The sequence below is a fragment of the Lithobates pipiens genome, unplaced genomic scaffold (genome assembly GCF_037356315.1).
Source record: "Lithobates pipiens isolate NorthernLeopardFrog02 unplaced genomic scaffold, aLitPip1_a1.2 Scaffold_28, whole genome shotgun sequence".
Lineage (NCBI taxonomy): Eukaryota > Metazoa > Chordata > Amphibia > Anura > Ranidae > Lithobates > Lithobates pipiens.
Genome location: NW_027507789.1, coordinates 31,560,538 through 31,586,870, shown reverse-complemented (window position 1 = coordinate 31,586,870; position 26,333 = coordinate 31,560,538). Strand labels below are relative to the sequence as shown.

The following is a 26,333-nucleotide window of genomic DNA, read 5'->3' as shown; positions in this document are numbered from 1 at the left end:
AGAGCACCACAACACTTGATTTAGTCCAGCAAGAATTTGAATTTTTCACAACACTCAATCAAAAATGCAACATATTTCAGAAGTCCAGAACTCCCCCTTCATCAGGAGTTGTGTGCTGGCAATAACTTCAGGTCTGTATTGGGGGGCTCATAATCGCTGACCCAGATCTCAAGCTATCCATATCGGTTTGCAATTGATGTTAAGTAGAGTCCTGAATTTACTGTCAGCACAAAAGTTCTGATAAAGTGGAAGTTTGCCGTCCCCAAAATGCATTGGCTTTTTGATTGCAACACACAAACAAAAAGTTGATGGACTGAATCAAGCATTGTGGTGCCACAATCATTTCAATGTCCTATAGACCAGGGGTAGGCAACCTTGGCCTTCCAGCTGTGGTGAAACTACAAGTCCCGTAAGACATTGAAATACCCTGACAATTACAGTCAAGACTCCTAGAGGCAGAGGCATGATGGGATTTGTAGTTTCACCACAGCTGGAGGGCCGGGGTTGCCTACCCCTGCGATAGACTGCTTCAGGGATCCTTGAGGCTACCTCGTTTGACAGAGAGCTGCCTTCAAAAGTATTTTTACTACAAATATCTATCTTCACCAACTCTCTACTAACACATACCTAGCACCCAATTATTCTGTTTGGAAGACTGATCTTTTAATTTTGTAGGAATTTTCATGTATGGAATGAATGCTGGATGGCTAGGAAGGATCTTCGCTCAGGATATGATGGCTGGCAGGTTCTTGATGCCACCCCTCAGGAGATCAGTGGAGGTATGTGCCTATGTCATATATGTGTTGTGCTCTAACAACTACACTTAAAGAATATTTCCAGGCATTCCATAATTACATTGGTGCAGCTTGGACCAATGTCACTGCGTATATACTATACCTGATCAATGCCCCTATCAGCTGGAAATCACTGAATTAGACACTACTACTCCAGTGATCTAAATTTGCCTCAGGGTCCCATGCCAAGCAGCTGTTTTCCTGCATTGTGAACACAAGAGCTCAGCTACTCAGCATGGGTGCCATTTAGGGAATGCTTTGCATCTTTTGAATGAATGCAAAGAGTTCTCTGATGAGACAAGGTGGAGAGGTGGTGTGTTGACTTTAGTTCTATGATCTCCAGCATCCAGTGGCATTGGTCAGGTATGGTATATACATTGATCCAAGCTAACATACCAATGCCTGGAATTAGTCTTTAAAGGTTTCCTCCAACCAAAATCATTTGGGTGAGCAGAAATTGCAATCATGGGGTTTCAAGCATGGGGTTTCATTTTTGATTCACTGTTTAGTTGTGCCATTTAAAATCACTGTCACGTACCTGGTGGAGATTGAGTTGTAGAGGGGGATTCTCTTGCACCCCTTGTCCAAGACCCGTGGTAGTGGTGACCCCATAGCGGCTTGCTATGGGGACACACAGAGAGGAGAGGAGCCAAGATCACCAGCGGGGTCAACAGAAGAGGGTGTTCGGAGCCACTCTGTGCAATGCTGTTGAACAGAGTAGGCGAGTATAACACAATATATTATTTAGTTTAAAAATTGACTAATACAGTATTTATGCACTTATTTATTAGTCTTATGCCCTGTGTCAATGGGCTTTGAGCTTTTGTCAATAGCATTAGTTTGCCATCCATTCAAGATGCCTTTGAGATCCTTTGCGTACATTTGACCTGCAGCTGCTTTAAGCAGGTTTTGCATCCCCCTTGATTGGTACAAGCATTTGACAGATCCTTCTTCTATGCAAGAAATTATGAACTCAGGTAGCTCTGCATAATAATCTGAACTGACAAATCCTACATATTACTTTTAGCAGTCTTTCTCAATCTTTTTAATCCTTGAAACAACTTTTAGGTCTCAGGGAACCTGTGCCAATAATTACAATATCTACAGCTCACGGTACCTTATCTTAGTGGTCAATGGGAAGAAAGCTTCTTACATTAATGGTCAGAATGCCTCCCTTACAGATTGCTAAAAAGATCATTGGTGCCAGTGATTACATATTGAAAAGAGGCAGAAATTGCTCATTGCTCAAGGAACTCCTAGCAGCCTATGGATGAACTTTGGGCATGGAACTCTGGTTGAGAAAGACTGGCTTATAGGCTTTTTTTGTGAGAGTCAATTGTTGTCTTAGTTGTCTTTGGTGTGAAAAGGATCCCTACATCTTGACCTCCCTCAAATACTTGACAGTTGAACGCTCATGTGCTCTCATAGTTCACAGGCTAGAACACACAAATCCATCCAGATCTCTGCAAAATTTCACTGCTTCTCTATATTCTCTTGACCACTGGCCAGCTGGTCATTCCAAAATAACCTTAGCATTATGTCAACCACATAGAATTTTCCAGTTAAATGACAGAACTCCTTCTCTGATTGAGAATCTCCTCACATAATAAGGAGGAATCTTAACAACACCCTTAATTTTCACCTTTTTGAACTATGCATCCCCTTTTTGCGGCTGCAGTGAGAAAAGTCAAGGTCCAGAGGATCTGACATTATTATTAGGATACACTAAATAAACTTTTTAGCTTTTACATTGCCATACCTCCCAACTGTCCCTGATTTCGAAGGACTGTCCCTGATTTGGAACAAAGTCCCTCTGTCCCCCATTCCTCCTCATTGGTCCCTCATTTTGGTCTTATCTATATAGTTGTACATAAAATGCACTTTTTATCTTTCAAAAAGTCTTTCCCAGTGCTAATTTCTAAATTGCTGCATTTGTAAACTTCAAAAGCCAATATAAGGGAACAGTAGTGGTTAAAATTAAGCACTTACAATAATAACTTGCAATAAAGCAATCATTTTTTTTGTATAATTCTCCTTTATGGAGGCGTGGCGGGGGGGGGGGGGGGGGGGCTATGCCTACATATATTTGCTAATAGGTGTTACTCGCTCCTATCTTAGAAGGTTGGGAGGTATGCCTTGCTGACATCCATAAATAATGTTTGCAGCTCATTGTTAATTTTCACTTGGAGTCACTCTGTAATTACCTTGTCCTGTCTTGTTATAGGCACATATTGCTGTGGTCCAGCACCTGTGAAAGCAATTAAAGAAGGAGATATGGATGTGGATTATGATATTCCCTTTGTGTTTGCGGAAGTGAATGGAGACATTGTCCATTGGGTTCTCCAAGATGGAGGAGCAGAGAAGGGACAAACAGACACATATTCCATTGGCAAGTTCATCAGCACAAAGAGCATTGGCAGCAATACCAGAGAAGACATCACGGACCAATACAAATACCCAGAGGGTAAGTGTTACCATTCTGTATGTGCATATATATATATATATATATATATATATATATATATATATATATACTGTATGTAACATAGGCTGTTTATACTGGACACAGTCCAATATTCAACAATTAAGCTGAGCTTTGTTTGGAACAAATGGGCAGTAAAAGAACTAGGTTTCAAGCAATGATTACACTCTTCTCATACCACATACAATACCATTTATTTTAATCAGCCGATTAAGGCTCCTCCCACATGGATCATCAGGGGGCATTAAAAACAGGCAGTTGATCTTCCTTCCTACCCACCTACAAGCAGACATGGTGTTGTTTCAATGGTATACATTATTGCGGCAATGATGCTTTGCATCGTGGTGTGCCAACTTTAACACTATATGCCAAGTTTGACAGGCAGCAAAACCTATCAAATACTTCTGTGTAAGTAAAATGGAGCTGTACCTCAGCTGTCCCACAATGCAAAAATTCTAATTGGCAATTTAAGAAGAAGCCCAAAAAACAGGTATCAGGAGGCAACAGTGTCACCTTTTGAATTCACACAAGCCTTAAAAAGTCAAATAATGGTGGGTTCTAGTGTTATACAACTTTGATCATGGTAAGCTGCCTTATCACCTATCATTTGCTGAAGTAGACACTGCTAGTTCAGTGATCTCCACGTGCTTCCGGGTCCCATGCTGTGTTGTATGGTGAACATTAGGGTTTGGGGAGGTTATTTTTTTCTGATGGCCATATACTCAATCAACTTTACTGCAGTTTCAACCACTTCATTTGCATAAAAAAACTAGTAGATTAAGCAGCTTCTAAAAGGTGGTCCACCCAGTTAGATTCTCCATAGTATGAAGAAAGATTCAGGTGGTGCAGTAGGAACCCCTCACGACGGCCCCAGTGGGTATGTAGACTGGAATTCAATACAGAAATCACAGAAGTCCTTGATATATATAAGGTGGATGGTTTAACTTTCCAGCATCCAATCCAAAATATCTGTTTTGAGTGATCTGATCCTTTAATATATTCACATGGGCTTCTGCAGTTGAAGAGAATCATATAATTCATGAATTATTATTACCTGGATTCCAAAATTCTCCATTCTGTAAAAATCAGACAGACCTAGAATAAATATGTATGTGATAAAAATCTGACCTTTTTATTGGTTACCTTAACAGGCTTACAGACCATACTATGTTGTTGTTGCATAATGTCCTAAACCAACCTCTTCTTGCCGTTTATTATGGTGCAGGCAGGTGCCTAAATGTTGACTGTATTTTGCACTTGAAGGATTAATGTTTTGTGACTGAGGGATTAACAGTGTGTGATGTGGTGTGCCTCCCACTGCATGTGTAATTTCTTTACCTTTCTGGGACATGATAAATGCAGGAGAAGGTCGGACCTTGAGGTCAGTCAGTGGAAAGTGATTAGTAAGGACCCAAAATGTGAGTATGTGATCAACTGTATTATTGGTGGAGTTACCCCACCTTGGTATGGGTTGGAGGACCCATATTTTACCTTGTGGGGACACAACTGTACCTAAGGAAGGTATTAGCACCACAGCATTGAAGGAAGGGGAGATGATCAATTGACTGTATTTATTGGATGTTAGATCGAGTTAACACTTGTACTATTAAGATGGATGATAAAGTACTGGAATGGATGATAAAGGAGTTGCTGGTTGTGGGAAAACATCTGGTCTGATTCTTATGGAGTAGAGTCTGAGTATATAAGGAACATGATCTGAGGAACAAAGTTTAAACCTTCAAGTCAATCCTTTGGGTGGTGAAGTGTGCTAAGAGATGGGAAGGAGGAGCACCCAGTGGGAGAGGGAGCAATGGTGGCCGGTTATGGAGGTCCCAAAGGGAGAGTAATCAGACACTTGATGCACCCTTATACAATTAGATTGGGCTCTATATTGGTACATCATCCATAATTAACATTTAAGAGAGAAATCAAAACTAGCGGACTTTACTAATACCAGAGAAGGACCCTAGCACAAAATTAGTTTAAAATGTTTTTACTACAAACAATTAAAATATGATAGCATAGTACTGATAAAAACATAAGATCAATGCTCATTTGAAATGGTGCAGGCCATACATATATACTCCAACACCATCCCCTGGCTTTTGCCTACTCTGATTGGCGCATGCCTTTTTCTTTGTGGTCAAGATATTGAGGTCCTGAGGAAGCTATGTTTGTGAAATGTGTCAACGTCTTGACACAATAGCAAAGAAATATTGGTGCAGTATATATGTATGGCCTGCACCATTTCAAATGAGCATTGATCTTATGTTTTAATCACTACTATGCTAATATATTTTAATTGTTTGTACAAAAACATTTTAAACACGTTTTGTCCTTCTTTTGTACCAGTAAATTCACCCTGTCAAGTGGTCAGGTCCCTATATTAAGGCCTGCTGTAGAACGGAACCAGTCTTAGCGACCTGGCCTAGAACCACAATGTGCAAGGCTTTGCAATGTGTGCAGTGGCTCTCCTCCTAGCCTATGGACTGAAGATGAAAAGTTATGGTGTGGTGTAGAGTTGGTGGAGAGAATCAATGGCCAATTATGTTCCCCTCAAAATGTCTCTGTAGTCAGTGCCAAGACAGGTGTCACTGGTAGGTGAAAGGACGTTTTATCAGGTAGGCTGTACAGGACCCTATGATTTCCAACAGGAGCCCTGATTATGGTTAAGGTAGTTTTTTTAATGTAAAAATCTCCCTTGGGCATTCAGGAGGTGGCAGTATTGTTTTCCGTCCACCTATAAACTGGCTATAAACCAAAACCACCAAGGATGACTTTTTTAGTGCCTGCCATCCATGTGAAAGAAGCCTAATAGTGATTTCAAATCCTTCTCGCTTCACTAAAAAAAAAGACATTCTATTGATGCTTGTGATCCCAGCAGGGGGATTCCCTTTCACTTTTTTTTCTGACACCTGTCAAATAGACCAGAAATAGCAGATTTTCCAATCCTTTCAACTCTATCCAATGTTTTGTCTTAGGCTGGGTCCTCTACAGCTGGATTAGGTGGTCAAATCTCATCATGATGGGTAGTTTTAGCCATAAAGCTATCCAATGCATGCTAAGTGGGCAATGTAATGTATTATGCAATAATTGATTAGATTAAATATATGGAATACTTACTTATTTCTGGCTTTTAAATTAAACTGTCCTATAATTTTGTTTTTTAGGCTCACCCCAGGAGAGGGCCATATTTGAAAAGGCTGTAGCTAAAATCAAGTCTAAAAAGCCATTCAGGGAGAGAGATCCTATTGTAGCATTAGACTTTGACGCGTCCCTGAAGCTAGTTGAGTCCCCCCTGATTGGACAGACTGTCTTACTTATCTACCGTATTCATAACAGAAGCTATGAGGCCAAGACATTCTCGATAAGCGTCAGCGCACAAGAGATGATGTACAATGGAAAGCCCCTGGATCAGTTCTGGGATGAAAAATTTGAACTGGTAGTCAATGCTAACAGAGGTAAGATAATTTATTCATACCTGCGTGGCAAGTGCAATCTGTATATTTGTTGTTCTATTGACATTCATTATCAATATGAAATATTGTATATGAATATTCTGTATTTATCATAAGTTAAGTTTAGTTTCATGTGTTTAGCAGGTTAATTTTAACTGATTACCGTAAACAAATTAGCTTGTTTACAGAGATCAATAGCTGAAGCACAGATTATACCCACACACATACAACAGCTTGAATGAGTTTAGGAGTAAACTTAGATCTGTAGAGAGCTTCAGTTATAGAGGGCCTTCTGTAAGGAAAGAGCTTCTGTTGTGCTCTCTCACTGTTAAACTAGTGTCCTTATCTCATCCTGCATTAAGAGCTCATCCACATGGCTGTACATAGCCTGTCTTTGAAAATGCTAGTTGTTTGGCTACATCTGGTTTAAGTATTTCTAACTTGCAGCGATACATTTGAAAAAAAATGAAAGGTTGGAGAAAGCTCAGAATTCCTTTCTGTTCCAGGTCAGAAAGTATTGAAGGCAAAGTATAAGCATTACAGCAAGGTAATTAGCTTTCAAAGAAGGGGAGGTCAACAATTTAAACCTACAGCCCTGGCCAAAAGTTTTGAGAATGACACAAATATAAATTATCACATAGTCTGTTGCTTCAGTGTTTTTAGATCTTTTTGTCAGATTTTACTATGATATACTGAAGTATAATTACAAGCATTTCATGTTGTGTCAAAGGCTTTTATTAACAATTACATTAAGTGTATGCAAAGAGTCAGTATTTGCAGTGTTGGCCCTTCTTTTTCAAGACATCTGCAAATTGCCCTGGCATGCTGGCATTGTTCATTGCCAAACTGTTCTTGGAGTTTATCAAAATGAGTGAGTTTTTTTTTTCCTGCCCATGGAGCCAAAATGTCGATGCTTTGTTCTCCAAGCCCCTTAGTTATCACTTTTGCCTTATGTCAAGGTGCTCCATCATGCTGGAAAATGCTTTGTTCATCACCAAACTGTTCTTGGATGATTGGGAAAAAATGCTCTCTGAAGATGTTTTTGTACTAGTCTTTATTCATGGCTGTGTTCTTGGGTAAAATTTTGAGTGAGTCCACTCCCTTGGCTGAGAAGCACTCAGCAGTCCAATCCCTGTACCTTTTGCAGAATATCAATTTGTCCCTGAAGTTTTTCCTGGAGATAAGTGGCTTATTTGCTGCCCTTCTTGACACCAGATCTTCCTCCAAAAGTCTTTGCCTCACTGTATGTGCAAATGTACTCCTGCCTGCTGCCATTCCTGAACAAGCTGTGCACTGTTGGTGCCCCGATCCCATAGCTAAATCAACTGTAGGAGACAGTCCTGGCACTTGCTGGACTTTCTTGGATGCCCTGAAATCGTCTTTGCAACAATTGAACCTCTCTCCTTGAAGTTCTTGATGATCAGATAAATGGTTGATTTAGGCGCATTCTTATTAGCAGCAATATCCTTGCCTGTGAATCCCTTTTTGTACAAAGCAATGGTGGCTGCACATGTTTCTTTGCATGGTTAACAGAGGAAGAACAATGATTTCAAGCACCACCCTCTTTTTAAAGCTTCCAGTCTGCTATTCTAACTCAGTCAGCATTACAGAGTGATTTTCAGCATTTTCCTTGTCAACACTGACACTTGTGACATGATGTCAGCTGGTGCTTTTGTGGCATGGCTGAAATGCAGTGGAAATGTTTTTTTGGGGATTAAGTTCATTTTCTTTGCATTTATTTGCAATTCATCTGATCACTAAATGTTCATGTCTTAAAAAGAATTATAGTCCAGATTGAATTGCCTAATCCAATGTCCCTCAACACATAAAATCCCAAATTGGACACTGCTGGTCTAAAGTATAATATCAAAAGTTGGATTATATACCAGTGTTAAGAATAATGTGCATTATTAGGATCAAACATTCTCCTTCCCCTGTTGTTAGCCAGGTTTGTGGTTTGCATGCTTGCTTTGTATTTTGAACTTGCCGGTGCTAAGAAAATAAAAGAATTGAAACTGTTTTAATGAACAGCAGGGGGAGCACTTGAATCAAATAAAGAATCTTCAAACAGTATAATACACTGTGATACCAGATAACAAATACAATAAAATCAAAAAATACCTGACCTTATTATAGACACTGCTTATACCACTGATTAAATCTAATGTGCTGATTGTACCTAACAACATAAGCTGTATAGATTACATGTGTCAGGTTTAAAGTGATCCTTACCCTTCCCCAAGAATTTAAACATAGTGAGACTATTGACATCGCATCTTCCCACTAATCCATAAATATTAACACTATTAACCTGATACTGATTGGTCTCTAGTCGCTCTGATTTTCGGCAGTACTAAAAAATAGAGATCAGCTGAGCATGTGCAGAGGAGGGGGAGATTACTGCATTTTAGACAATATATTGCAATGTTTTACATTGTTTATACCTGCAAAAGGAGCAACCCTGAAGGACTTAATTTCCTGACTAAAGTGTTGTTACAGATATGCAAGTTTAATCTATACTGCATGTTCAAATTCAACAGCTCTAATGTTTACCGCCAATTATTTCCCTTGACTACTGATGTATGGCTACTTCAGAAAGCAGTGATAGGCAGGGCCGTTTTTAAGGCAGGGCAAAAGGGGCAGCTGCCCCGGGCTCGGTCATTGTTGTAGGGCCCAAAGCAGCTGCCTCATACTTGCCAACTATCCTGGTTTAAATTCCCTTGCCTCTTGAGGTTTTAGTCCTGTGCTGTGTCCGAATACCTCAGTGTGAAGTGCTGCTATTAATGCTGCCGAGCTCTGCCCTATTGCTGTGTACAGATGACTCACCGGCAGACCCTGTGTTTACATGTAAATTGCCAGCATTCATATGTACATAGTGACGGCGGCAGCATTGATATGTATATCATGCCCCCCTGATGTCATATCCACAGTAATCTCTAGCAACCAATCAACAAACAGAAATCATGTGCTCTAACCTCTAGCAACTAATCAGTGAGCCGTAATGTGTGCTGTAACCTCTAGCAACCAGTCAGTGAGCAGTAATGATACACTGTACCATCTGGCAACCAATCGCAATAGCCGCCCAATCTGATTCATTAAACTGATTTTGAGTCTAGCTGCTATTTATTGTATGTCTCAGAGCAGGTGGAGAGCAAAACTGCATGGGGGGGGGGGGCCTCAAGAAAAGTTTTGCCCAGGGTCCAATCAATATTAAAGACGGCCCTGGTGATAGGTGTCTGCCATAGGAATAGTCTTAGGCATACAGTAGCTCCCAACTGTTCCTGATTTCAAGGGCCTGATTTAAAAGTCCTAATTTCCTCATCATTTGTCCCTCATTTTAATCCGATATACTGTATATAGTTGTATATAAAATGCACTTTTTATCTTTCAAAAGTTGTGTCCCAGTGCTAAACCTTTCATCCAATTTCTAAATTACTGAATTTGTAAATTTCTAATTCTATTATAAAGGAATGGTCGTGGTGAAAAAAAAAGCACTTGTGGGTTTAACTAATAATTTTTTTGTGTAATTCTTCTTAAAGGGGGCGTGACGGGGGAGGGGGTGTCCTTTGATTACATATTTTGCTAAAAGGTGTCCCTGGTTCCCATCTCAGAAAGATGGGAGGTATGCTTAGGTATGACCTGTGATTGACAGCCTGGCTTGACTTTCTCTACTGAGAATGAGGCAAGATGATGACAGTGCCCAGGAGGGCAATGATTACTGTACATCCCAGAAGACAGACCTGAACACAATTTTTGTCAACCAATTACACAACAAGGAGTTGTCTATTAACTGAATGGGTCACACATTTCTGTGTTTTTTTGGAAACATGAGCTAATGTTATATTAACCAATTACGGACCGCCAAATGCTGATATATGTCCTAAGTTTGAGGTGGAATATCGTTTTATGGCAGCACCCCGGTATCCTCTTCTTTGGCCGGCGGTCCGCTTTCCAATAAGAGCAGTCTCTGCGGTGGATTTTCCGCAAGATCACTTTTATCGGTGGTCAGAGAGGCCCCTCCCCCTTCCGCTCTGCTCTGGTGCTCTCCGCTGCTACTGGAGCAGTCAGCAGCGGCGGAGGCGATCGAATGTTATCCCTTGCTGGGTATGGAGACAAGTGAGGGGAAGCCTGTCTCCATACCTGGAAACCTGTCTCCATACCATTGCAGGGTGAAATCTACGTCAAAACATCACGTCCGCATTTTAGTGTAAATATGAGATCTGAGGTCTTTTTGACCCCAGATATCATATTTAAGAAGTCCTGTCATGCTTTTTTTCTATTACAAGGGATGTTTACATTCCTTGTAATAGGAATAAAAGTGACACAATTTTTTTTAAAAGAACAGTGCATAAATAAAAAATAAAAGGTAAAATAAATAGGAAAAAAAATTTTTTAAACGCGCCCCGTCCTGCCGAGCTTGCGTGCAGAAGCGAACGCATGTGAGTAGCGCCCACAAATGAAAACCGTGTTCACACTACCCATGTGAGGTATCGCCGCGATTTGTAGAGCGAGAGAAATAATTCTAGCCCTAGACCTCCTCTGTAACTCAAAAGATACAACCTGTAGAAATGTTTAAAATAGCCTATGGAGATGGGTAAAAGTTTGTTGCCATTCCACAAGCGGGCGCAATTTTGAAGTGAAACATGTTGGGTATCAATTTACTTGGCATAAAATGATCTATCACAATATAAAAACAAATTGGGATATTTCTACTGTTGTCTTAATTTTTAATTCAAAAAAGTGTATTTTTTCCAAAAAAAGTGCGCTTGCAAAACTGCTATGAAACTACAGTGTGACAGAAAGTATTGCAATGACCGCCATTTTATTCTCTAAGGTGTTAGGGGAAAAAAAGCATAATGTTTTTAACTTGTAAACAACAAATCGCAAAAAAAGTCTTGGTCCTTAAGTGGTTAAATAGGTCATGTGGCATTATAAACCCTTTCAGGCTACAGAACATGTAGAAAAATGTAAAATTATGCATTTGGGTGGCAAAAATAGGAATGCAATCTATACACTGGGGGTAGAACCTCTGGGGGAATCTAGGATGGAAAAGGACCTGAGGGTCCTAGTAGATTATAGGCTCAGCAATGCCAAGCTGCTGCTAACAAACAGAATATTGGCATGCATTAAAAAGGGGATCAACTCCAGAGATATAAAGATAATTCTCCCACTCTACAAGACTCTGGTCCGGCCGCAACTGGAATATGCTGTCCAGTCCTGGGCACCAGTCCTCAGGAAGGATGTACTGGAAATGGAGCGAGTACAAAGAATGGCAACAAAGCTAATAAAGGGTCTGGAGGATATTAGTTAAGAGGAAAGGTTGCGAGGTCTGAACTTATTCTCTCTGGAGAAGAGACGCTTGAGAGGGGATATGATTTCAATTTACAAATACCGTACTGGTGACCCCACAATAGGGATAAATTTTTTCGCAAAAGGGAATTTAACAAGACTCGTGGCAACTCATTAAAATTAGAAGAAAAGAGGTTTATCCTTAAACGACGCAGAGGGTTCTTTACTGTAAGAGCGGCAAGGATGTGGAATTCCCTTCCACAGGTGGTGGTCTCAGTGAGGGGCATTGATAGTTTCAAAAAACAATTAGATAAGCACCTGAACGGCCACAACATACAGGGATATACAATGTAATACTGACATATAATCACACATATGGGTTGGACTTGATGGGCTTGTGTCTTTTTTCAACCTCACCTACTATGTAATTATGTAAGAATAGCATAAACATTTGATAATATTTAATTTCATTTTTCTTTTAGACATAGAAAGAAGTTTCCAGCTTCATCCTTTTCATTATGAAAGATACATAAGGTCTGGAAATAACATCAGGGTCACTGTTTTAGCTACAGATCTGAAGAGCAAGAAACTGAAATTGGCCTCAAAGAACATAATATTTGAAGTTCCTAGTATCGATATCAAGGTATGTTTGCACACTAAATTAATTTATCTATGCATTTTTTTTTTACTGAAGATATATATTTGAAAAATTAGTGTGCAATTATGAAACATAAACATTTTCAATGACCAGCTTTCCTTTCTACAGTATACTTTCAAAAAATGAAAAAGTGTAAAGCCCCGTACACACGACCAGACTTTTCAACATCAAAAGTCTGACGGAATGATTCCGGCAGACTATTCGAACGTGTGTGGGCTGCAGCGGACTTTTGATTTGCAAAAGTCTGACAGACTTTAGAAATGGAACATGTTTCAAATTTTTCCGACAGAACTCTGCCGGACCCAGAAATCCTCTCGTGTGTGTGCTAGTCTGACGGACTAAAACCAATGCGAGGGCAGCTATTGGCTACTGGCTATGAACTTCCTTATTCTAGTCCAGTCGTACGTCATCACGTTCGAATCCGTCGGACTTTGGTGTGATTGTGTGTGGCCAAGTCCGTTCATTCGGAAAGTCCGTCAGAACTCTGTCAGAACTCTGTCGAAAGTCTGCCGGACTTAAGTCCTGTCGTGTGTACGCGGCATAAGGTTTTGGAAGCAACAGGGCAGCCACTCAGCATAGGATCCAGAAGCTAGTGGAGATCACTGGAATAGCGATGCCTACTATCTTGATTTCCAGCTTCCACAGGGATCTAGCTTCTAGCTTTCCCTGGACCAAGAAAGGATATTTGGCTTCAGGCACTTTTGTCTATTAAGCCCTTGTTCACACCAATCCAAATTGTCATGCAATTTGGCAATTCAAAATCATATGGAAAGTCGCAGCCTATTTTCGGTAATGGAAACGTTCATATTGTTGCGAACTTAAGTCGCAGTGACTTAATGTTCCTGCACTACTTTTTTGTGATTCCATTTGCGACTTGCAATGACTTCTGTTAAATGAAGTCACAAGCTGCAATGAAATCACCAATGCAAGTCGCACCGATCTGTGGCTTTGAAATCACGCTGAAGTAGCGTGAAGTAGCGGGATTTCAAAGCCGCACTGGTGTGAACCAGAGCTTAAAGTTTTATTGCAGAATGATTAACGAGGTGAGGGTTAGGGGTCCCAGACACTGTCGCAGATCACTTACATACTTTCCAGATCAATATTCAGCTTCACAGTGACAGAATCTTAAAGCCAACCCGGCAACACTGTCAGCACATTCCCTAATTTCAGTGTGTCGTCTAAGTGAGCCACCAGGATCTTCTGAGAGACCAGCCCTTTTCCTGGCTCACTCCAGCAAGGGGCCTCCCCTGGCTCTTTTCTTTGGCACAACTTCCTCCAGACCAGGCTTCAGGACCATTTCAGCACACGTTAGGCCCCAAAACAGGCTAGTGAAAAGAGAGAGTGCACATGGCCTGTCACAAATATTTATAATCTCTGCCAGCATGCACCAGTGGCATAAACCTCCTACTGGATTGGCTAAAGAAAATATAAATATTCAAAACCTAGTTTTTTTTGTGAAATCTCATACTATGACCAGCGATACCAGTGACATTTACTGGCGACAGTGAGAAATCACAAACCAACTTAAGCTTAGGGGAAAAACTATACAACCAGCCTGAGCTAACTAAAGCCTAGCCAAAAACGAAATTGACATAGTAGCCCCTGTTTAGGACAAGGGTGCTATAGTTATTAAAAGTGTCCTGATGATCAGTGCAGCCCCATCAGTGTCCACCAGTGCTGACAATCAGTGCCCACCAGTGCTGCCTGTCAGTGCCCATCAATGTCTGTTAATTGTCATCAGTGCCAACTATCAGTGACCATCACTACTGCATATTAGTGCCTCCTCATCAGTGCAGCCTATTTACTAATTTTCTTAGCAGAAACTACAAAAAACATTTTTTTTTGTTTGTTTAGCAAACAAACCAGTGGTGATTAAATACCACCAAATTAAAGCTCTATCTGTCTCAAAAAAATGCAAAACATTTTGTTTGGGTACAGCGTTGCATGACCGTGCAATTGTCATTCAAAGTGCAACAGCTCTGAAAGCTAAAAATTGGCCTGGGCAGGAAGGGGGTGAAAGTGCCCGGTAGGCAAGTGGTTAGATACCCACCAAACTACCTGTTGAGCTTTCAAAAATGGACTCAGCTTTTAATTTCCTATTGTGGGCTGACAGCACACAGCATTTTTTTCAGACTTAGACCCCTTTCACACCACACCGCCTATAGCGTGGGCGGTAGAACACCGCTATTTTTAGCAGCGTTTTACCGACGTATTTGCGGTGGATTTGCAACGCATTTCGGCCGCTAGCGGGGTGCTTTTACCCCCGCTAGCAGCCGAGAAAGGGTTAAAAACGCAATAGCGTCGTTTTGCCGGCGGTATTACAGCGCTGCCCTATTGATTTCAATGGGGAGCAGCGGTGGAGGAGCGGTAAACACACCGCTCCTTCACCGCTCCAAAGAAGCTGCTGGCAGGACTTTTTCCTGACGTCCTGCCAGCGTAACGCTGTAGTGTGAAAGCCCTCGGGCTTTCACACTACACACAATGGTGCAGCTTCTTTAGCGTGGATTGCAGGCGCTATTTCTAACGTTATAGCGCCTGCAAAACGCCCTGGTGTGAAAGGGATGACAACCTGCTCCGGTTTGTTTGTCCAAACTCCTCAAACCCACCCCAATCATACTGTTCACATCATTTTGTAGTCCTGATAACAAATAGGGGGCACAGAGACTACTTGAGATAACACAGGGAGTGTACACAGGACACAGGGCAGCTCTGAATTTGGTCAGCGGGTTTTATTTTCTTATTGCCTATTGTCCAGATATAATAAAATTATTTTAATAGTATATTTAAAAGACCAAAAGGGAACACATTAAATAAGTTAATTGTTAGGGTGTACATTAGGGTTGCACCACTTTTTTAAGACTGAGTACAAGTACCGATACTTTTTTTTAAGTACTTTCCGATAGCAATCGTTTTTTAATGTCTTGTGAGAGCGGCACTACTATGCAGCACTGATGGGCACTGATAGGTGCCACTGATGAAGCTTGGACTATGACAGTCGTTTTATTTTTATTTTTTTTATTTTTTACAATTTTATTTTTTACAATTAATATTTTGTTTGTCATAATTTTTTTTTTTACAATGCTTTCATTTTTTTTTTTTGGGGGGGGGGGGGGGGTTGGACGGAGGTTGGCGGTGTCAGTGTTTTTTTGTTTTTTTTCATTTTATCTTATTATTTTTGCAATTTTCACTTTTAAATATTTATTTATTACAATTCTTCTTTCTTTTTTATCAGCCCTGTTGGGGGTGGGGCTTTGGTACGATATCAGGAGTTTAGACCCCTGACATCTCCCCTTTGAGACACAGAAAGGGACTAAGGACTAGGGATAAGCTCGATGTTCGAATTTAATGTAAGTTCGCCCATTTGCTGAACAGTAAATATTATGGGGCAGTCGCGGGAAATTTGAGAGACACAGAACGCCCCATAATGCGAGGGGACCCCAAAGCACCCTCCCCGTGTTGAGGGCATGTGGCCTGGTGTGGTTCAGGAGAGGGGGGTGCTCTCATCCCCCTAACTTTTCCTGCAGCCTGCCAGGTTGCATGCTCAGATAAGGATCTGGTATGGATTTTGGGGGGACTTCCACGCTACTTTTTTTTATTTGACACTGGGTCCCCTTTAAAATCCATACCAGATCTGAAGGGCCTGGTATGGATGTTGTGAGGGACCCCCCATTTAAAAAAAAAATTGGCGTGGAGTTCCCCTTAATATCCATGCCAGACCTGAAGGGCTTGGTAAAGGACTGGAAGGGAACCCACGCCATTTTTTTTCAATTTATTTTTTATGTATATTGCCAGGATCCGACAATACATTTACAGACACGAGAAATTTTAAATGAAGTTTTTTCCTTTAGAAATTAAATTTTGCTGTGGTACTGTTATAAACATGGGAAAGATGTGCTATTTTACAGGCAGACTAAGGGGATCCCCAGCCACTATATTTAAAGGAATATTTCATTTTTATTGTTTCACTTTAAGCATTATTAAAATTACTGCTCCTGAAAAAAATTCAGTTTTAAAAACTTTTTGTTGCATTGATACATGTCCCCTGGGGCGGTACCCGGGTCCCCAAACACTTGTTATGGCAATAACTTGCATATAATCCTTTTAAATGAACACTTTTGATTTTTCACGCTTGTGCCCCATAGACTTTAACAGTGTCCGCATGTTCGCACAAATGTTTTGTCTGTTCACATGTTCTGGTGCAAACCGAACCAGGGGGTGTTTAGCTCATCTCTACTAAGGACACAGATCCCCCAGTCCCTTTCTCAGCAGCCGTAGCTGCACTGAAAATTAATGGACAGGAGACAGAGGCTCCTTTCCATTTATAAACTGAGACATCGTAAACACAGTTTTCTATGCTGAGTAATGAATGGAGTCAGTGATTCATTCAGAAAAGGAAGGAGTTGGTAAATTACAGATTTACTGGCTCCTTCCTCCGCTCTCCATCCTGACAGATTCCAGACAGGGCAGGACCGGAGGAGGACACAGACACCCAGGGAGCAGAGAGGGAGGAGGAGACCACTGAGAGGGAGGAGGACCCGGGGACCCGGAAAGAGGGAGGAGAACACCGGAGAGAGGGAGGAGGACCCAGGGAGCCGGGGACCAGGAGAGAAGGAGGAGGACACCACTGAGAGGGAGGAGGACCCGGGGAGCCAAGGACCCGGAGAGAGGGAGGAGGACACCACTGAGAGGGAGGAAGACCCAGGAAGCCAAGGACTCAGAGAGAGGGAGGAGAACACCGGAGAGAGGGAGGAAGACCCAGGGAGCCGGGGACCCAGAGAGAGGGAGGAGGACACTGCTGAGAGGGAGGAGGATCCAGGGAGCCAAGGACCCAGAGAGAGGAAGGAAAACACCGGAGAGCGGGAGGACGACCCAGGGAGGTGGGGACCCAGAGCAGGGGAGGAGGACACCTGAGGAGGACACATGGGACAGTCGGGAATGATTGGTGCGGCGATGGGGACTGTTACAAGCACCGATATCCCTGTATAACTTTTAGTAAAGCAGCCGCAGGAGGGAGAGGAGGAGAAGCGGCTGTCAGAAAAGTTATACAGGGAGATTGGTGTTTGTAACTGCCCCCCACAGCCGCGCCAGTCACCTGTGAGGCTGCCTGCCCCTGCTGCTGAGCTTGAGGATGCCTGGTCCAATACAACAAGTATCAGATGGGCATTGGATCATTTGCATGAGTATCAATACTCGTGCAAAGGCCTGGTATTGGCACTGATACCGATACCAATATCGGTATCAGTGCATCCCTAGTGTACATATATGCTAACAGGCATTGCTTAACCGAATTTGCAAAAGATAACATAATTATACAGTAAATTGAAATTAAAGCTATTGGAAAGCATAGACCAGTAGCGTTTCAGAAACATATTATTTACCTTGCAGAAGAAGCCTCATTAGATATTATCTTGCTCATAAAAGAAGTAATCATATCATGCCACTCCTTTTTGTCTTTATGCATCTGATACAATTACACAAACACTAACAAAAGCGATTAGGTAACTTGTTATTCTTTCTAACATATCATTACATTGTATGTAAACCCTGAAAATGAACTTTGCCTACTTTCTTCCCCTTGGTATACTATTGTCTTTTGTTATATCGTAGTCTCAACAAATTTTGTCTTGTGACGCACCAAAGAAAAACTAAAATTGTTCACGGCACATCTGAAAAGATTTAACAATTTTTCTGGCCAGCAGTAAATATAAAATATACAAAAGCAGCCGTCTTGTATATAGTTAGTAAGGTTGAATAAAGACACCAGTCCATCCTGAGTGAGTTTGGGTGCGTGTCTCATTAAGATGCTTATAACCATATAGCGCCGTCAATTTACACAGAGCTCCACACATACAGCCAGGGAAAACAGGCTCCCCTGTTTTGTTGTGGGTGGGAGAGAATGACGTCACATTGAGGCGCGCCGTGCTCAACACCTTATTGGCTGGCAGCATCTGGAAGGACGCCTGTCTTGGCACACTGCTGGCAGCCAGGCTGCAGCCTAATCGTGTTCGTGATCCGGACTGGCAGGGTCTGGTGGCGGCGAACATCAAACAATCCAATTCAGGCACGGGCCAGGCAGCACAAATGACCGTGTGAGGCCTGCACACTTGCTCAGTGAGTGAAAGACAATCAGCACTATGCTGGCGGAGCCACAGAGCCTTGTGGTGTGGTCCCGGCACACAACATGAGAGATCCCATGGCACACCTGCAGTTCTCCCGTGCACTGTTTAAAATGTGTAAAAACACTTACTGATTTCACCAGAAATCCAGTGCTCTAACTTTTTATGATTCCCCCCCCCCCCCCCCATGTTATAAAGATGAGAAGAGGGGAGGATTTCTGCAGCCCTAATGCACTTCCTGTCCTATGGTGACATGCTGATTCTTCCTAGATACAAGACATGGAGTGTTGTTACCTTTAGGACAGGAAATGTGTTACTGGTAGGATCTCCAGGGGAAAATAAAGTAAACCTCTGCCAGGATTTAACTGTTGTTTGTGTGCCGAGTAGGCAGATTCCCTTTTACTGGAACTGCAACCAGCATTTAAAATAAAGAAATAAACAGCAGCACTCACCTCTTTTATGGTGCCGTGCCACACAGTAATCTTGTTCCATCACAAGATGTCCTCCATCATCCAGCATCATTTAACCCGTCCAGTAGTGTATTTAGGTTTTGTGCCCTAGGCCTAACTAAACTCGTGCACCCTCTAGTTTAAATATGACCCACCCCTTCCTGTCAAGACCACACCCCTTGCTGTTTAAGATCCACCCTGAAATTTTCGAGTGGGGACACTAGATCTGAGGGCCTGAGGGGAGGCAATGGATTCCCTTAATTTGCATAGATTTGCTCTCACTTCCTGTTTGGCCATGGGGCAGGAAGTGAAGGGAAATCTCTGCAATAGGACAAGGATGTTATAGCTGTCATACGGGAATAATGTTTGTGCTTTCAACCCAGCTCACGGGTAGTTACATGACCTTTTTGCAAGTTTAACAGGTATTTTCTATACGGAAATTACCCCCTTCCTGACCAGAGCAATTTTGTTTGCGATTCAGCACTGCGTTGCTTTAACTGACAATTGCGCAGTCGTGCAACATAGCTCCCAAACAAAATTGAAGTCCTTTTTTTCACACACATAGAGCTTTCTTTTGGTGGTATTTTGCGCTATAAACAAAAAAAGAGCGATAATTTTGAAAAAAAACGCTTTATTTATTACATTTTGCTATAAAAAATATCCCCCAAAAATATCTAAAAAAACAATGTTTTTCCTCAGTTTAGACTGATATGTATTCTTCTACACATTTTTGGTAAAAAAAAAATCGCAATAAGTGTTTGGTTTGCGCAAAAGTTATAGCGTTTACAAAATAGGGGATAGTTTTATGGCACTTTTATTAATAATTTTTTTTTTACTAGTAATGGCGACCTTCAGCAATTTTTATCGTGACTGTGACATTATGGCGGACACATCTGACAATTTTGACACATTTTTGGGACCATTTTCATTTATAGAGCAATCAGTGCTATACAAATGCACTGATTCCTGTGTAAATGACGCTGGCAATGAAGGGGTTAACCACTAGGGGGCAGTTAAGGGGTTAAGTATGTCCTAGGGTCCGTTTCTAACTGTGGGGGGGGCGTGGCTACGTGTGACACGTCACTGATCTCTTCTCCCAATCATAGGGAGCAGAGATCCGTGACATTGTCACTAGGCACAACGGGGAGATGCTTGTTTACATTAGCATCTCCCTGTTCTTCCTCTCCGTGAGATGATCGCCGGTATCCCGGTGATTGAGTCCGCGGGACCCGTGACCCGACTCAAGGAGCTTGCTGCGGGCGCATTCGCAGGCCGCCTCTTAAAGGGCAACATACAGGTATGTTCATTTGCCTGTATAAGCCCTTCTGCCGATGTATATCGGCGTGAGGCGGTCGGCAACCGGTTAAATCAGCACCTGAACTACCACAACATACAGGGATATACAATGTAATATTCAAAAAAAACGCACACACAGGTTGGACTTGATGGACTTGTGTCTTTTTTTTAACCTCACCTACTATGTAACTATATATATATATATATATATATATATATATATATATATATATATATATATATATGTATATATATATAAGAACAGGTAAGCTGCAATATATTACATTATTGTTTTTGGGTTACAATGTGCTTTAAATTATTCCTCATTGGAGTAAATTTAGAAAATATATGCTGATTTATCTATTTTTTAGTGGGCTAGTGTTGAGTTTTTTTTTTTTTAAATAAAATATACTGTGTATAGTTGTACGCATAATTTTCACTAATTTTGTATTTTCAAAGGACGTAGGCGTGTAGCCTTTGTTTTAAGAGATTTTACTTTATTTTCTTAGAAATGACAAACTGGTGTACAATGGTGGTTATGCTGCCAAATACTATAAAGCAGATTGCTAATTAATGCAGCACTTACGTCTTATTAAAGAATAACAGTGTGGTGATATTATAACACATTATTTTATTGATAGGCATTTAAATAGTATTCATGCTTAGTGTGTCTCACTGCTGCTTTTTATTACTGGAGTGTGGCTCACAAACAGAAAGTTTGGCAATGTCTGATCTACAGTAAATAATGAGAAAGGTTTTTATTATCAGCTAACTTACAACCACTACCTAATGTGTACAGACAACAGAAGGATGCATTCTAATATCAAGATCTTAACATGACACTAATCTACAGTTTTAAAAGTGTCGAGGAGACAAGATTAATAGTCCATAAATTAAGTAAAAAAATGAAAAACTATAGAATGACAAAAGTCCACGTGAATGTGCTGTTCAATTAACAATTGTAATCTTCTAAACCAGTGATTCTCAACCAGGGTTCCTCCAGAGGTTGCTAGGGGTTCCTTCAGCATTGGGCAATTTCTCTCAGACAAGTTCCCACTGACGCCATTGATCTTTTTAGCTATCTGTAAGAAGGTAATTCTTCCCAATGACCACACGTGTAAGGACCATTCTTCCCACTGACCATCACACTAATGTATCACAAGTTGTAGATTTCTCATTTTTAGAAGGGGTTCCCTGAGACTGGAGAACTATTTCAAGGGTTCCTCTGTGTTGAAAAGGTTGAGAAAGGCTGATCTAAACCATGCCTATCCTTAAGGGACTTTCACGCCATGTGTAACCACCATCATTGGCCGCTCACCTCTTATATTGACCTATGGCAAGTAGGTCCAAAGCACTTGTCCCTTTACAGGCAATATCTTGATAGGATCTGATCAGCCTTGTATCTCCTCCTGGTCTTTTTTCTTCCAATGACGCTCAGCAGATATCACACTTGAAAGCTCAGAAATGAAATATATGGACCATCACATACCTCCCAACTTTTTGAGACGGGAATGAGGGACACCTATCAGCAAAAGTATGCAGCCATAGGACACACACCCCCGCCACGCCCCCTTAAAGGAGAATTGTACAAAAAAAAAGATTGGTTAAACCATCAAGTGCTTTTTTTTACCACTAATATCCCTTTATATTGGCCTTTGGAATTTACAAATGCAGCAATTTAGAAATCAGATGAAAGGTTTAGGGCTGAAAAATACTTTTTGATCGATAAAAATGGCATTTTATATACAACTATATAGATCAGACCAAAATGAGGGACAAATGAGGAGGAATGAGGGACAGAGGGACATTGCTCCAAATCAGGGACAGTCCCTCAAAATCAGGGACAGATGGGAGCTATGCCATCATAGTGTTTACCATAAAAACAACCTCATTTAAAAACTTCATATAACACTCGCATTATAGAGTGCACTAGATTCTGGTGCACAACAGACAAGTAACACATGTGGAAAACTGCCTAGCGGTACTACTGCTGAAGGATGCAGCTTGTGGATGGATAGTCGGGACACATCCCCTTAAGGCTGTAGTCGACCTCTCTGTGTGATGTCAAGTTCTTTCCTCGTTCTATCGCTGTGACACGTAGTGGAACAACCTACCTCGCCCGCTCTTCCCCCTGCACATTACGCCACGAGCGTGGGTTCTTAAGAATGAAGCCACGCTAGTAGCATAAAGCATAAAAGGCAGAGCTTCTGAGGTAGGATGTTCCACTACATGTCACAGCAATAGAACGAGGAAAGAACTTGACATCACACAGAGAGGTAGACTACAGCCTTAAGGGGATGTGTCCAGACTATCCTTCCACATGCTGCAGTCTTCAGCAGTAGTACCGCTGGGTGGTTTTCTACACGTTACTGGTCTGTTGTGCACCAGCATCTAGTCCACTCCAAAATGTGAGTTTATTATGCACTTGCCCACTGGGCACTTCAATCCCCTTCCTGACCAGGCCAATTTTCAGCTTTCAACGTTGTCGCACTTTGAATAACAATTGCGCGGTCATGCAACACTTTACCCAAACAAACCTTTTATAATTTTTTTCACACAAATAGAGCTTTCCTTTGGTTGTATTTAATCACCTCTGGGTTTTTAATTGTTTTGCTAAATAAACTAATAAAGATCAAAAAAAAAAAAAACGATTTCATAGTTTGTTATAACATTTTGTAAACAGGTATTATTTCTCCTTCACTGATGTGCGCTGATGAGGCAGCACTGATGGGCACTGATGAGGTGGCACTGATGAGGCTTCACTGATAGGCAGCACTGATGGGCACCGATAGGTGGCACTGATGGATCCTTGATAGGGGGCACTAATGGGCACTAGTATGTGGCACTGATAGACAACACTGATGGGCAATGGTGGGTGGCACCGTTGGGCACTGGTAGGGGGCACTGATAGGTGAGATTGATGAGGAGACACTGATGGGCAGTGATTGGCAGCAGTGGTGGGCACTGATTGGCGGCAGTGGTGGGCACTAATTGGCACCACTTTTGAAGAAGCCAATTCTCTTCTCTTTTCTCCTCTCCTCCACATACTGACAGCGTGAGAAGGAGTGGTAAAGAGACCCGGTAACTGGTTTCTGTTGACATCGTGATCAGCTGTGATTGGACACAGCTGATCACGTGGTAAAGTGCCGCTGATTGGCTATTTACCTCAATCTGTGTTCGGCATATGTTCATATGATGGCCTCCCAGAACTGGACCATCATTCGGTATATAAATCCTATATGATAATATTCAGATAGTGCCCGTAAAGGGACAAGCACTTTAGACCTATTTACCATAGGTCAATATAGGAGCGGCCAATGGTAGTGGTTACATATGGTGTGAAGATCTCTTAAGGATAAGTATGGTTTAAAAGATTATAACTGTTGATTGAACAGCCCATTCACGTGGACTTTTGTCATTCTTTAGTTTTCCTGTTTTTTCACTTTATTTCTGGATAATTAATCTTGTTCCCCGGATTGTATATTTTATTTGTTACCCACTTGAGGGATTTGCATTTTACATATATATAAGTGTCTGTGTATTTATATACAGGTGTATGGATCACTGGATCACTTTTAATTTTATAACAATGAAGAATCATAGGCATCCTGCTCCTCATCACTTGTGAGATGGACTATGGGATTTGTACAGTGCGCATGATCACAACTAACGTACACTGTTTTTTTCAAACAACTGGATCGTGTTATTATGCTATATCCTGTTCTTTTCAATTATACAGTAAATCAATCTTTTCAAATGGAATATACTGCATTTGGCCACTAGAGGGTGCTTAATATTATAGGAAACTCCAGTGATACATACCTCCATCTAGTGGCCGAGTGCGGCATTTTCTGTTGAAAATCAATGATTCAGAAATGAAAAGTACAGGATATGGCTTAATAAAATAATTATTTTTTTGTCCCACTCGCACAAAACAAATATGCTTATGCTCTATATGTAATTTCTTGTTGGTGTTGTCTGCACCACATATTTTACTATAAAAAAAAAACCCTTTGGGGGTTACTTCTTTTATAATGCAAATATGCATGCACTATCACTGGGTGATTGGCCATGCAAATCCTCTATTATTCAACCCCTTGCACTCACACTATTACCTCCAACAAAGAACAGAGTATTCCCCCTCACAACACCTACATCTGCTTTTTTCTCCAAAAGGACAGGGAATCTTTGATCAGCCATCTACTTCGTAGACTGAGATGGTGATTGAAAATGACAAAATTATGTAAATCCTGGTGGCTGGACATGTTTCGGCTGTGTTCATAGTCAACAGAGGTCTGCCCTTGCTGAAGTGTCTTACTTTAGAGCAAAGTTACAATGCACAGTCTGAGTGATCCCTGGAGAAGAGAAGACTAGGGATATGCTTCCTGCAGTAGTCAGAATACTAAATTAGCCTAGACTGGAGCTCAAGCACTGCTTTTCAGTAATAAAAGGTAGATCTTTTATGAAGCATCATACTTTTGCAGTATATTGTCACAAATCGCAATGTATTCATGCAGGCTCGAATGTGAACTTTAACATTTTGTTTTGTTTAAATCTTTAGATTTACGGTAATCCAAAACTCAACCAGCCGCTGAGTGTAATCCTGTCCTTCTCCAACCCTTTTAATGAAGTTCTAAGTAACTGCACTATGACTGCAGAAGGGGCAGGGCTATTTCCAGGTGGCCCTATCACAGTACAGTAAGTATGATCCTGAAAACATCATTATTATCAAGTAGAGCAAAAGAGAGAGTAATGCCCCGTACAGACGAGTGGATTTTCCATCGGAATTCCGCTCAAGGTTGGCTTGCATACACGCGGTCCCTCAAAAGTTCCCGGAACTTTCGTCCGTCAAGAATGCGGTGATGTACTACACCAGGACGAGCTGAGAAAAAGGAAGTTCAATGCTTCCGAGCATGCATAGAATTGTTTTCGAGCATGCGTAGGAATTTTGTGCTCGCCTGAATTTGTACAGACATTCGGAATTTCCGATTGGAACTTTTTCCGACCGTAAAATTGAGACCCTGCTCTCAATCTTTTGCTGGCCGAAATTCCGCCAGCAAAAGTCAGATGGAGCATATACATGATTGCTAATATATGCGGAATTAAAGCTGGTATAAACCCCAAAAATTTTTATATATTGAAGCTTACCAGCCATGAAATGTGGTGGCTGCATTTTCTTTCCTTTTTTAGGCATTTTTACCTCTGTTTTCACCTGGTGGTCTGGCCAGTAACACACCTCCTTTTTTTCTTACATTTTTTCATACACACTGTGACCACAGCAATACAGTGTTACCACAGTAACATTGCACTACTATAATGCCAAAACAGGAAGTGAGAGGAAATCTCCCCAAAGTGACGAAATCCCTGGTTGTCCCTATCAGATTTCCCTTCTATTCTTGTTCTGGTGACAACCCAAAGTTTGTTAAATTTAATATACTTTCACTATTAACTACTTGCTGCCCACACTATAGCCAAAAGACAGCTACAGCATGGGCCTTAATTGCCGGGAGGGCATCCATGGACGTCCTCCTGAGCAAGCGATGTCTGCGTGTCCCCATGGCGTGCTCTGTGATCACCGAATCTATGAGACTCAGCTGATCACAGATCAGAGTAAAGGGTCGATCCCGGCCCCTTACCACGTGATCAGCGGTCAGCCAATGACGGCTGATCACATGATGTAAACAGAAACTCAGTAATCTGTATTTTTTATTCTTCACGCTGTCAGCATTAGGGGGAAAAAAGCCGATTACTGGCTGCTGTCAGAGGTACATCGGTCCCTCACACAGAAAGC

The 26,333-nt window shown here is 41.4% G+C and overlaps 1 protein-coding gene across 1 annotated transcript in view; it reads left to right on the top strand.

The window, feature by feature from the left end:
• LOC143935280 (protein-glutamine gamma-glutamyltransferase 5-like) overlaps positions 1 to 26,333 on the top strand; it is a 71,131-nt gene that overhangs the window by 37,755 nt on the left and 7,043 nt on the right. The window contains exons 8-12 of the mRNA XM_077459027.1: positions 676 to 779; positions 3,019 to 3,258; positions 6,447 to 6,737; positions 12,506 to 12,666; positions 25,104 to 25,240. Of these exons, the coding sequence (XP_077315153.1) occupies positions 676 to 779; positions 3,019 to 3,258; positions 6,447 to 6,737; positions 12,506 to 12,666; positions 25,104 to 25,240 (933 nt within the window). The remainder of the gene's footprint in view (positions 1 to 675; positions 780 to 3,018; positions 3,259 to 6,446; positions 6,738 to 12,505; positions 12,667 to 25,103; positions 25,241 to 26,333) is intronic.